The sequence below is a fragment of the Fulmarus glacialis genome, unplaced genomic scaffold (assembly GCF_000690835.1).
Source record: "Fulmarus glacialis isolate BGI_N327 unplaced genomic scaffold, ASM69083v1 scaffold9123, whole genome shotgun sequence".
NCBI classification, from domain to species: domain Eukaryota; kingdom Metazoa; phylum Chordata; class Aves; order Procellariiformes; family Procellariidae; genus Fulmarus; species Fulmarus glacialis.
Window position 1 is genome coordinate 4,215 of NW_009202239.1, and position 12,709 is coordinate 16,923.

At 41.3% G+C, this 12,709-nt stretch overlaps 1 protein-coding gene across 1 annotated transcript in view; it reads left to right on the forward strand.

Annotated features, from left to right (window-relative positions):
* CTPS1 (CTP synthase 1) overlaps positions 1–12,481 on the forward strand; it is a 16,639-nt gene extending 4,158 nt beyond the window's left edge. Inside the window, exons 5-17 of the mRNA XM_009574209.1 lie at positions 325–408; positions 654–734; positions 2,438–2,589; positions 3,868–4,000; positions 5,464–5,552; positions 6,452–6,546; positions 7,118–7,180; positions 8,064–8,107; positions 9,039–9,135; positions 9,407–9,462; positions 9,547–9,643; positions 9,934–10,078; positions 12,397–12,481. Of these exons, the coding sequence (XP_009572504.1) occupies positions 325–408; positions 654–734; positions 2,438–2,589; positions 3,868–4,000; positions 5,464–5,552; positions 6,452–6,546; positions 7,118–7,180; positions 8,064–8,107; positions 9,039–9,135; positions 9,407–9,462; positions 9,547–9,643; positions 9,934–10,078; positions 12,397–12,481 (1,221 nt within the window). The remainder of the gene's footprint in view (positions 1–324; positions 409–653; positions 735–2,437; positions 2,590–3,867; positions 4,001–5,463; positions 5,553–6,451; positions 6,547–7,117; positions 7,181–8,063; positions 8,108–9,038; positions 9,136–9,406; positions 9,463–9,546; positions 9,644–9,933; positions 10,079–12,396) is intronic.
* Positions 12,482–12,709: the final 228 nt, after the last annotated feature.

Below are 12,709 nucleotides of genomic sequence, written 5' to 3' on the forward strand. Positions count from 1 at the left end.
CTGATTTACAGAGAAAAAATTAGAAATATAAATATTAGGTATTTGGAGGGATCAGTGGATAAAAACCTTAGGATCTCTGCTCTCTCCTTCCCGTACTATAATGCATACCTACTTACTGTACAGGCTTTGGTTTCTGCTAGTTGCTTTCAGTCTTTGAGATTAAAGTGATAGTGTACAGGGGTATTTAAAGTTCATGTGAATTATCTAAGTACTGGGTCAAAGTCTTTACAAGATGAATGAGGTGGAGAGTCTCGATTAGCATGATGAATCATTGCTACGTATCATCATAATTTGATATACCAACTTCTGCTCTTCTTTGACCAGCCAAGCTCTACAGGAGAGCAGAAGACTAAACCCACCCAAAACAGTGTTCGTGAACTCAGAGGTCTTGGTCTCTCACCAGATCTGGTAAGGTTTGCTATGTGGCTTTGAATTTGAAAATGCAGTACTGGCATGTTGCAACAACATCCTAGTCTAAATAATGCTTAGGTTGAGAGCTATTGTGTATTGGTAGTAAAGAAGTAAAAGTAACGGAGTTGGGTTTTTCCCCAAGTCATGGAAACTGCAGAAAGATAGCTTTTTTAGAGGTTTGTTATATGGATGTCTGATTACTTCTGTTTTGCTTCACAACCTTGATGTTGCTGTTCTGTTAGATTGTTTGCAGGTGCTCCACTCCACTGGATACCTCAGTAAAAGAAAAGATTTCCATGTTCTGTCACGTTGAACCAGAACAGGTAAAGATTGCTGTCTGTACTTCCTTGCAATAAATATTCTAGCTGTTTGTCAAATGCTGAGTGGAGTTTTATCTGAGCGTAGCGTTTTTGTGTCTAGCTGTGTCTTTTGTTAGCTGCATAATTCATTTGCTGCTTTGTCTTGCCTACATTCCTTACACATGTAACCGTTGCAAAAATAGTCCTTTTTATGCCAGCACACAGGTTTTCTTATAAGGTAATTAGCGTAGGCTTAGAGAATTCTATGGAATCCAAGGTATTTTCTGAATAGCTGGTTTTGACCTTAGTTATCCTTCCACATTCCTTCTGTGAATACAGAAGAATGAGATTTTTTGGTATTAGAAGCCAAAGAGTAGTTGCCCAAAATTAGGTTTAAAGGACTGCTCTTTTCACGATAGTATTCTTCTGCCCAAGATTGCATGAGGAGAGATTACACAGAGAAGTTGAAATGGTATATGAGAGAAGTATTGCTTCACTTGAATGTATGTGATACGCAAAAATTTCATGGTAGCATGATTCTTCTTATACTGAGACTACTCTGCATAGCATAGTCTGAGGTGGACCTTGGAAAATAATCAAACAATCTGTAGGCTAAATATTACCACTTTCCAATCCAGCTGGAGCTTGAAAAGTTTTCTCTTTTTGTGAAAGACTGAGTATCACTTCACAATTCCAGGCTCTGTCAAATCATTTTTATTAATTTCCTATACAATGAGGTCAAACTGAGTCTTGCAGTTTCAAGTATACATTCAGAATTAGCTGGCAATAATATTGATAAGTCAGCAGCACAATATCTACCTCTTGTTGGATAGGAATTGAAAGTAAGTTGGCCCTTGTCAGTCACTTTCCAGGAAGTTTAATACAATTTTACATAGTTGTTTCTCTGACTGCAGTTGCACTTGAATTGAGAAGTAAATGTTACTGACTATAAAGGAGGAAAATTTGCAGCCTAAGGGGTTTTACTGGTGCAGTGTTGAACTCTGCTTTCATTTGAGTCAGGAGAAATGAAGTTTTAAAAATAGTTGTGCCAGTATATTTTTGATCCTTAAAGTACAGTCTGATTCTTGATGGACAGGAGACAGTTGTCCAGAGCCATCTTTCCTTTTCTGTGGAAGCCCGTTTCAGTGAACTAGAACCGTTGGTGTGGATATTCCTCATTGACCTAAGAATTCTTTGCTCATAGTTGTTTAATCCTAAATTTGATGAAGGATGTCCTGTAAAATTTATTGCTGTATTGAGATCACAGATTTCCTTGGGCTTTAATTGAACTGGGAGCCCTGGTTAGGAACGACAGTGATGGAAAACGGGGAAGCTGGGCTTGTGGGCAGTTTAACTGTAGTTTCAATTAGGATTACCAAGAAGGCTGTATCGTAGGAGAAGTCTCGTTAAAGTGTTCTTTGAACTTCGCTATGCGCTCACATAACTTGCATAGCAGCTGACTTTCTTACTGCTAGGTTGTTGTGTTATAGCCCTTCCCAAGGAGCTCCAGTGAGCAGTAATACCTGGGAAGTGTTGAAGGATGACCTTTTCAAGTATGTGGAAACTAGTATTAAACTATTCATATGTTGTTATGTTATTCAACAGATGTTATTTCCTGGAAGTTTAGGGTGGTCATGTGGTTGTCTACTGGAGATTTGAATATCTGTCTAAAAATAATTGCACAGGCACTTAGATCTGTTTTAATGACTTCCATATTGTATGAACAGGTCATCTGTGTTCATGATGTCTCTTCTATTTACCGGGTTCCTCTGTTGTTAGAGGAGCAGGGAGTTGTTGACTACTTCAGACACAGGCTTGACCTTCCCATTGAGAGGCAGCCCAGGAGGATGCTCATGAAGTGGAAGGAAATGGCTGACAGGTGAGCTGCACCACTGGGCGTAGTTTGAATTAAGACTCCAGATTAGTTTCTCTTCTTGGTCGTTGGTTATTAGGTGACGAGTGTTACTTCATGTTCCTCAAGTGTTCTCATGCGTTCAAATTTTTTTTCTTTTTTTTTTTACTACAAAAATGCATTTTCTTCCTAGATGTTTAACTGTTTGAAAAAAAAAAATTCTTCAACATGAGAATCCTGTAAGATAATGTTATTGACTTCCTTATCTTGTGTTGGTAGTGTACTGTCTATGTCAAAACCAGTTTGAAGTACTTAAAAGGTAGACAGCTCTGCCCTCCCTTTTTATACAAAAAACGCCAGTGACATTACAAAGTGTTGAAATTCTTTTGTAGGCATATGTAGGAGTCATCAGGAGTGTCAATAAAAATATATTTTTTGAGTATGATTTCAAGCAAGTGAACCGACTGTTTTGTAATTGTTCTGTCTGAGGCTCCTAGGACTGTTGTTTTTTCTTGTGGGGAATAGACTCCATGTTCTTGGGGAAATAGTGAATGGAATCTTTTCAGTTGGCATTCAGGCCCTTTCTGAAGCCTCAAATATGTTTGTCCTTAGAAGAAATTAATTTTCAAGATCTAGATGTTTCCCTTTATATGCATGACACAAGCCACCACTGCCAAGAACATTTTCTTTTGACAGGGAAAGCCCTGGGTAATCAGCTTGGTTGAAGGTACTTTGCAATTTTGAAATAAACTTTAAACAATCTCTTAGCTGTAGCCAGGAATGCTGTGTAAATCCCATGCTGCCAGATGCTGGGGATTGAAAGTGTAGGCAGTACAACCTTAGGACTCTAGAATTCCTTTCTGTATTTCTAGCTGCTGCGGTGAACTCAGTCAGAGGCAGCGTGGGAAGATGCTGTATAGTATAAACATATGCAGAGCTGTGCTTTGATCCTCTCTCCTAATAGTTTACTGCAGGCTTTGAATTTAATACAGCTTCCTGAAAAGACAGTTTGGATCTACTCAAAATGGCTTTTCAGCATAAGGAGGGATGAGTTAATTTATACATGACTTTCTGCAACTCTTTTTCTCTGTCATTGTTTTCTTTATTTTTTATTTTTCCTTTCTTCTATTCTTGCTTTGATGTTTTTAAGACATAATTGTTACAAAAGGTCATCTCTTCCAAAGTCGACTGACTTTCCAGAGCCCAACTGTTTATATTACTTGAAAAGCTGAATAGAATGTAAGCGATTCTTGCCCCCATTTGCTGTTAATGACGAAATAACCCTCGTGTTTTGATTTTGTTTAGGTATGACCGTCTCCTTGAAACATGTTCCATTGCACTTGTTGGCAAATACACCAAGTTTTCAGATTCCTACGCATCTGTCATTAAAGCTCTGGAGCATTCTGCACTGGCTATCAACCACAAACTTGACATTAAGGTAGGAGTGGGTGCATGTGTGTAAAAAAAATTCCTCCCCATGCTCCTTCCACCTGCAGTGCTACACATCTTAATTAAGGTTCTCACGAACCCGTAGACAGTAAAGGAGAGTTGATTCAGCCAGTGAACTTTAAATTTGTCCTTGGATTACAGCATCAAAACATCTGTTGTCAGGCATAAACCAGCTTCAAAGCAAACCAGCCTTTCATCCTGTAAGATATACAAGGTGTCTGTATAATTGATGGAACTCTTCAGTGCTCAGTGTTGCGTGCTGAACTGTGATAGAGCGGTAGATATATTTGAGGAGGGGACTGTTTGCTTTAATTTCTATGACAGTTGTTGAAAGTGATCCTTTTTTTGTTGCTGTTATCCTTGTGGTACTCACAGGTTTTATTAGGCTTCTGCCTCAGACTTTATTAAGGTTTTAATGCTGGTTTGGCTGCACAGGTGGTTTTAAGGGTCTTGGTTGTAGCTAGATGCTCTGAAGAGGTGAAATATGTATCTGTTGTCAGAAATTTTACTTTCATTTACATACACTTTTTAAATGTCCAGTGGTTTCATGATGCCAGCGAGTCATGGAAATAGGTGCTTGCTTTATAACAGCACTGTGCTATGTTTGGTTTACCTTTCAACTTACAAAATGAGTAGAGGAGAAAAGAAATAAAACAAGTAAGACTGGTGAAGGGTAAACCCTGCGCCTGCATCTATGGATAGTTCCTGACACACCTGTATTTGTATGGTTCAGAAGGGAAATGGGTTCTGTGAGTCCTGCGCATGGAGATCTTACATTGGATTAAAGAACTGTTCAGCAGTATTCCAAGCTTTAAAAAAAAAAAGAAAGGGAAAAAAAAAAAAGGACAAGACAAAAATGGTTGTTCAAAGGGTTAGCAGGCTGCCAGAACATTCAGAAATTTAGAGATACTGGAATACTGGAGATGAGAAACTGGAAAATTTGCAGTGTTTTCCATATGTAACATTGGTCATAGCATCCTTTAATTACAACAGCCTGTGTTTCACCATATCCTGTTTGTTCTTCAGTTTCTCTTGGAAGATTAAATGATGTATATTTGATGAGATAGTGATTCAGTTTTTTTCTTGCTGTGTGGTTGTTTCTGTCTGCATAGCCGTGTGTTCCCATCTCGCTGTGCTTCATCAAAACTTCACATTTAATGAGTCTGGGTCTTATGGACATGAGCTTCATTTATGGGACAGCAGAGCTGCAGGGAAGAGAAAAAATATTGGCTTCTGTTCGTGCATCTGTAGTATGATGGTGCTGGAAAGCAGTTTTGTTGACTAGCAGACAGGAAATCAGCCCAGAAAAAGCGTAAGCAAGTATCTAGGAGGAAACAAATCCCGAGCTATCCAGGAGGAATGATGATATCTTAATTTAATGAGAATTAAGGAGACCCTGTATTTACACTCTTGTGGTAGTATCTCATCATCCTTTTTTGGATTTCTTCCCAGTATATTGACTCTGCTGACTTGGAGCCAGATACTCTGCAGGAAGAACCTGTTCGATACCATGAAGCATGGCAGAAGCTGTGTGGTGCTGAGTAAGACTTACACTGGCCATTTCTTTGGAGCATGTCTGATAAACTTGCTGCTATTGACAGTTTTGGAATTAAGAGCCATACTGGAGACTTGTTTTCTTAGGCTCTGTACCAGCGCACTCTGACATTGCCCAAGTACCTCTCAATGAAATTTAGGATAAGATGTAAAATGGAGAATTGTTAAATAAGCGAGGGAGTTTGTGAAAGGCAGCAGTAGGGGAGGTGACCACGCAGATGAAGATGTGCACAGGCTTAGTAGGGAAACAGGGTGAGAGGAAATAATGGGAAAGGATAGGTACTGGCAGAGGCTATTAAAGCCAAAGAGAGAGGACGGAAGGTGTAAGTGTGGTATAAAGTTCTTTAGGAAGAAAGCATGAGAAGGGAAAAAGTGTTAGGATGCAGACAAATGCCAAGAGTTAGCCCAGAAAACAAGAACAAGTGGGGCTTGCAGGGAAGCAGGCTTTGGGTGGTACCAGGATAACAGAGAACTTCCTGCAGAATTTGGTGTCTTTGTGCCTGCCTTGACACTGTAGCCAGTGGCTTCCTCAGCATGGGCCTCGCTGGGTGATACGTTTGCAAACATGTTTGGTGCAGAGCATGTGGGTCATACAACACGAACCATTCTAGTGTTGTAACCCACATTGTATTTGGGATTTCTTGGGAAGGTAAAATGTGCATTCATAAAATGTTTCCCTGAAAATTCTGTGATATTTTATGTGACGGCTCATGTGAAGTCATATGGAAACGGTGCTGCAGAACAGGCCTTGCCACGTAGGACACTCTAAAGCCCTTTTCTGGAGTGAGGCCTTGCAAGTCCAAGATTTTACAGGAGAGGGGTGGTATGTGGTTGGGGGAAATTCACATGAGCCCTATGCGAATGGAATCTTTCCATCCTCATGCAGCGGAGTTCTGGTTCCTGGTGGATTTGGTGTTCGAGGGACAGAAGGCAAAATTCAAGCTATTTCCTGGGCAAGAAAACAGAAAAAACCCTTCTTAGGTGAGAAACATATTTCATCCATAAGAAGAAATAAAGAAAAGAAGGAGTTTGAACAACAGCCAAACTGGTCTGCAGCAAGAGCTTTACTCATTTTCATAAGTATCTAGAATGTACAATTTTGAAGATAATTGGCTGAGGAAGGCAGTGATCTATGCTCAGCTTAACTGGGTAATTCAGTCATCATCCGTAGCTAGCTCTGAAGTGGTCAGAGTTGGCTGGGATGTGATGACATGGAATCTCTATAATGAGGGGGTAGGAGTCTCGGAGGAAGTTTCAGAGGAGGCTGTGGTGATCTTGGCACGAAGAAACACGTGACTGCATTTAAACGAAATGGACGTAGTGAGAGACTGGAAATGTTGAGTGAGCAGAGTGGATGGGGAAGGGAGGTGTGGAGTAAAACTTATCAGAACTACTTGGTACAGAGCGAACAGGCCCCTAAATCCAAGTCAAAGATCTGTCTCATCCAGGTTTTCCTCTGACTCAGGACTGCTCTGTGAAGGTGCGTGTGCTTTGCGGCACGGGCTCAGTGGTCCTTGTCCTGACTTGATCTGTGTTGTCTTGCCTTCTGCAGGAGTCTGTTTGGGAATGCAGTTAGCAGTTGTGGAGTTTGCACGCAGTGTTCTTGGTTGGCAAGGTAATTCCACAAAACCCTTCCTGTGTTTTGGTCATTTCTTTGATTGCTTGAGTAATACCTGTAATTTTTCAAATACCTCTGATTTTTAATTTTTCTTTGGTAGGAAGATACAATTTTTTTTCTAGGCCTGTAAAATTCCCCATCTCCTTTGCTAATTCAAAGGAAAAAGAATTTCCTCATCCTGTTCAAATAAAAATCAATGGAGTAAGGCATGCTTATAATGACAGAAAACTTTCTATTGCTTAGAGTGAGGTTCAGCTCCTGTATAAAACACCTAAGTGGAGTGGTGCCTATGTGTGCTGGACATCCTAAATTCCCATTATAGCCAGTGGGAATGAAGACCAAAAAGCAATTCAGCTGGCGAGGCAGTTGCACCTACTTCAGTGAGTTGAATTGTTTTCTGGGCTCCACTGCTTGAATTGACTAGGTTGCTGTTGTCAAAACTCCATTTACAGAGTGCTAAATTTAGTTTTTCAGCCTGATTCCGAGTCTCGCTAGTAGTGCAGGTAGGGAAAAATGTGTTTCTCAGAGTACTTCTGCTCCCTTACCGCTCCCTGGCTTTATTTAAAATATTCTAAGCTATTGAATGTGTGCTTTTCCTGAATGACTCTCGCTTTCATCACCGATTGCACTAGACTGGTTGGCCTTAGATTGCAACCTCCAGGCACTCTCAGAAATTCGTATCAAACAGTGCTGACAGTCCTGTTTTTGCTGTCGGGTGCTGAGCTGGCAGCTCTGTGCAGGTGAGTGGCTCAGCACAGTTAAGGTCGCCGCTTGCCGGAAGCGTGGGGACGAGATGCAGCTGTACCTGGGGGAGGTCCTGTAAATGCATGTCATGGTATGAGGGACTTCGTGTTTCTAATTGATGAACGTAACATTGCAGATGCTAACTCGACAGAATTTGACCCCAAAACTGCTCATCCAGTGGTGAGTTTATGGCGCCTTGCTTGTAATATCCTTACTGTGCTAGACTTCTCTGCACATACCTGTTGGTGCAGTTAAGAGCTCGGACTATTATGTCTTTTGGCTTTTAAGTCTGTCTTCCATCATTTACTAATCTGAAAAGAAAATGTCTTTGTCTAGTTAACTGTATGGCAGTTGCTGCTTCATAGAAGATTGCAGTGCTTATTATAGGTGAAACACTAATATTTATATTTATTTTTATTTTTAATTATACTTTTTCATAAAGCAAGGTGTTTTCTAAGAGGTAAAAAGTTCTTAAAGGGCAGTTTGCAAACTAACTGATTTCACAGAATAAATGGTAAAGGTTTGGTGATATCCAGATTCCACTGCATAACTGTTTAATTATGATCTCAGAAATTAACATAGACAGACATGAATTTCTTGGAACATTTGTGGACAGATTTCTGAACCTGCCTTTCTTACACTGCAGGCTCTATGTGCCTTGTCCAGGCTCCACCATAATGATTGGCTTCTGCTATAATTTAAAATGCTACTCTAAAGGAAAAAGTTCTCAAAAAAACAGTTTATGAAGTTATTTATTAAAGTATAAGTGATTCTGATTTGGGGATTTTGTTTCTGTAAATTTGCTTGTTTGTTTGTTTGACATTTAGTTCAGTAAATAGCACAGTATTAGTGCAGGCTTTGACTGAAGCCATTTCCTATGCTAAAGCTTCCTGAATACCCGCAAACCTTCCATATGTTCTGTACAGCTTTTACTAGAATAATTCAGCTAATGTAGTTCTGTTGGTCTACCTTGTCAAGACAATGTTCCTTTGGGTGGTTTGCTTGTTTTCTGTATGGATGTTGTTTTTTTCCCCCCTTTAATGTTTCAGAGTCTGCCTGGGACTGTTGTTCCTCCCTTACTCTCACCTCCCTCTCCGAATGCTTTTCGCAGGTCATAGACATGCCAGAACATAATCCTGGGCAAATGGGTGGGACCATGAGGCTTGGCAAGAGAAGAACACTCTTCCAAACCAAGAATTCAATCATGAGTAAGGCATTTCTTACCTCTTTTGAAAGTGTTTCCTGGGAATGATGTGCGTGTATGGTGGGTATGGGGAAGTGAGACCTGGGAATCTTAAAGCATCCTTGAATGGTTGGTGTTTGCAGACTTTGTTCTGGTAGTGAAATGGAGATAAATGAATTTGGTCCCCTCTAGAAGTGGCAGATTCTTATGGATGCTATTCATATGAACTTGTTAAAACTTGGCATCGTGTGAACTGTTTGGCATTTGCTCTAAGAAACGTTTTCCTTTTGGGGTAGGGAAGCTGTACGGAGATCATGATTTCTTGGAAGAGAGACATAGACACAGATTTGAGGTAAAAATGCTATTGTAGGTGTTGAGCTTTTCTGTGTAATCCAAACACAAGGGATCATGGATTTTCTTGCTTCTGGTCTTCTAGGTCAATCCAGAATTGAAAAAGTGTTTTGAAGAGCAAGGTTTGAAGTTTGTAGGCCAGGATGAGGAGGGAGAGCGAATGGAAGTGGTTGAGTTGGAAGGTGAGTACTTAAGCAATTAGTTTGTGGGTGTAGGTATTTACAAGTGAAAGTGTTCGGAGGGTAGTTAAGGAGGATTTTGTGTGGGACCAGTCCAGGCTCTTTGAGAATGATTCCATCCATAAAATCACACTAAAGAGTCCCATGTGCCTGTCCATTTAGGGACAAAAGGCAGGATAGAAATGACACTTCTTCCCCATCATCAGGGCTTCAATGCGATCAGTGCTTTCAATTGCAGTTCAGCCACAGGCTTAAGAGACTTGACATTAATGTTTTCTGTTTCTTTCTCTTAGAGCATCCTTTCTTTGTTGGTGTTCAGTATCATCCTGAATTCCTCTCTAGACCAATTAAGCCATCTCCCCCATACTTTGGCCTCCTCTTGGCGTCTGCAGGAAGACTCACGCATTATCTACAAAAGGGCTGCAGGCTCTCACCCAGGTAGGTTGAAGGAAGATAGCAGTCAGACCTTTCACAGGGCAGTGCTTCTTTCTACAGGATAAACTGGAGGATCCTCTTGGCACAGAGTTACTGCGAGGTAACTAGGGGGTATTTGCAGCACCTCTTCTTTTCACGCTTTCTTTGAAACCTCGTCTTGCATTTTAAGATTGACTGTAGTGCCATAGAGCTGTCCTGCAGTGAGGTCCCGACTGCAGGGTGCAAGGAGAGTAACTCTTTGTCAGTCAGAGGTGTTTGGATAAACTACAGCCGGGCCTGCTCTTTTAGATGATTGGAGACCTCGTGGGGTTTTCCCCATGTTCCTTGTGCAAGTCCTAGGTACAAGTTGGTCCTTAAGAAACTTGTTGCTGTTGCTGGTTTAAAGAATGGGCCCTGGTGGTTGCAGCTTCATTTTTTCTGCTGTCTTAAGCTTTCTTTTGTTTCAGTTTGCAAAGCAACTAATGTTTTGGGTAGACTTAATGGTATATTTATTTCCTTCTGCTGCTCCCTAATGCCCTGCAGTTCTGCTCAGCAGACGTGGCAATATGCAACAAATAAACATCACTTTGATAGTGACCCATTTTCCTCCTTATAGAGGAAAACAGAGGATTTGCTTCTGTAGGTGGAGTGCTAACATGCACTAAACAAAAAACCCCAGACTAAATGCAAAAGAGAAATAGCACTGAATGTATTAAACTAAAGCAATGCAAAAAGGAAAGTATTTGCCTTTCTGGGTTGAGCTGCAATGCAGCTGCAGCACAGGAATTCCTGTGTCAATGTCTGGAGGACAGCTGTCAGTTGTGCTCTGACTGATCTGCTCTGAAGAGGGTTTCTGTGTGAAGATGCCTTATTTCAGTGCTCCAAGTGTTGAGGGAGATTTTAATTTCCTGCTTTTGCACATTGAGTTTGAAATGGCTTCTCACAGCAGAGGAGCTGAAGTTTCCTCTTTACTGCAGCATCCTAAGCTAGTATTATCTGCTGTTAGAGACTTTTGTGATTGTGGTCACAAATTGTTTCATGTTTAGCATATTATCTAAAAATATTGGTGGCAGTTGTAGCCCAGCCTATGTTCCCCCTGTAACTCTTATCACGTTTTCAGATAAGTCTCATCATTGCATTCTCATGAGGTTTGCAGGTGACCCCAAATTGGGGGGCACAGACTATACACTAGAGAATGGGACCACTGTTCGGAGGGACATGGGCTGGAGCAGCGGGCCAGCAGGAACCTGATGGGGTTTAACAAGGACAAATGCAGAGTCCTGCACCCAGGAACCCCGTGCAGTAACACAGGCTGGGGACTGAGCAGCTGGAGAGCAGCTCTGCTGATGAGGTCTTGGGGAGCAGCAAACTGAGCATGAACCAGCAGTGTGCGCTGGCAGCAAAGGAAAGACGAACAGCATCCTGCGCTGTATGAGTAAGAGCACAGCCAGTAGATGGAGAAAAGTGATTATGTCTCTTCACTTGGCATTTGTTAGACCACATCTAGAATGTTCTGTGCGGTTTGGGGTTGCCCAGTACTAGTAAAACATTGGTAAGTTGGAGAGAGTTTAGTGGCGGGCCACGAAGAAGGTCAGGAGGTGGGCGTACTTCCCTAGTGAGGAGAGGCTGAAGGAGCTGGGCTTGTTCAGCCTGGAGAAGGGAAGACTTTATGGGGGACCTAAGAGCAGCCTGCCAGCACCTACAGAAACGTTACCAAGAAGATGAAAACAGGATCTTTACAGAAGTGCATGGTGGAAGGATGAGACACAATGGACATAAATTGAAATAAGAGAGGTTCCGACTGGATATAAGGGAAATCTTTTTCACCGTTAGATCAGTCACACATTGGTGCAAATTGCTGTGCAGTCTCTGCCCTCAGAGAATTTCAGAATGTGACTGATAAAGCCCTGAAGCAGCCATGTCTGATTTGATAGCTGTCCCTGCAGTGTAACTGTCCTGAGGTCCCTTCCGATCTGAATTACTTTGTCATTCTGAAGAAGCTGTTTAATGGGTTAAAGGCAATCAGCTGTTAATGGGAAGCTGAAATAGAATGACCTATGGGTGGTTAACCAGTCTCCTATTTCCTTCTTACTGAATTGCCTTTAGAATAACTTTGCCTTATAAAATGCCTATTATATGTATAATCATTTTAATTCACAAACCTTAAAACTGATGATGACTCAGCCCTATTTCCAAAGGGACAGCTGCAGAGGAATTTTGTGTGCTTTGCTTTTCAACCTCAGCTAGCAGTACTTACTACCAAACCCCGCTAAATCCTAATGCAAAACTAGGTCTATAAAGCACTTGTGCTCCGTAAAACAAAATCTTTCTGAATTCTGCAGGGACACCTACAGCGATAGAAGTGGCAGCAGCTCGCCTGACTTGGAGATAACAGAGCTGAAGTTTCCATCAGTAAATCATGACTGATTCCTGGTAACTTTTAATGACCTCAACCTCTTTCCTTATGGAGAAAATTCCTTGCCCAGTCTTTCCTCCTGGCATCTGAATGTTTCACATCAGTTGGTAGAAAACTGGCACACACATGAAAAGTGCTGGTGCTCACACATGTGTTCCAGCTGTGCTGAGGGATGCATAATACCTCATGTCTGTATAACAGATGTGGGTGGGTATTTCCTTAGCAAATTGACACATAAT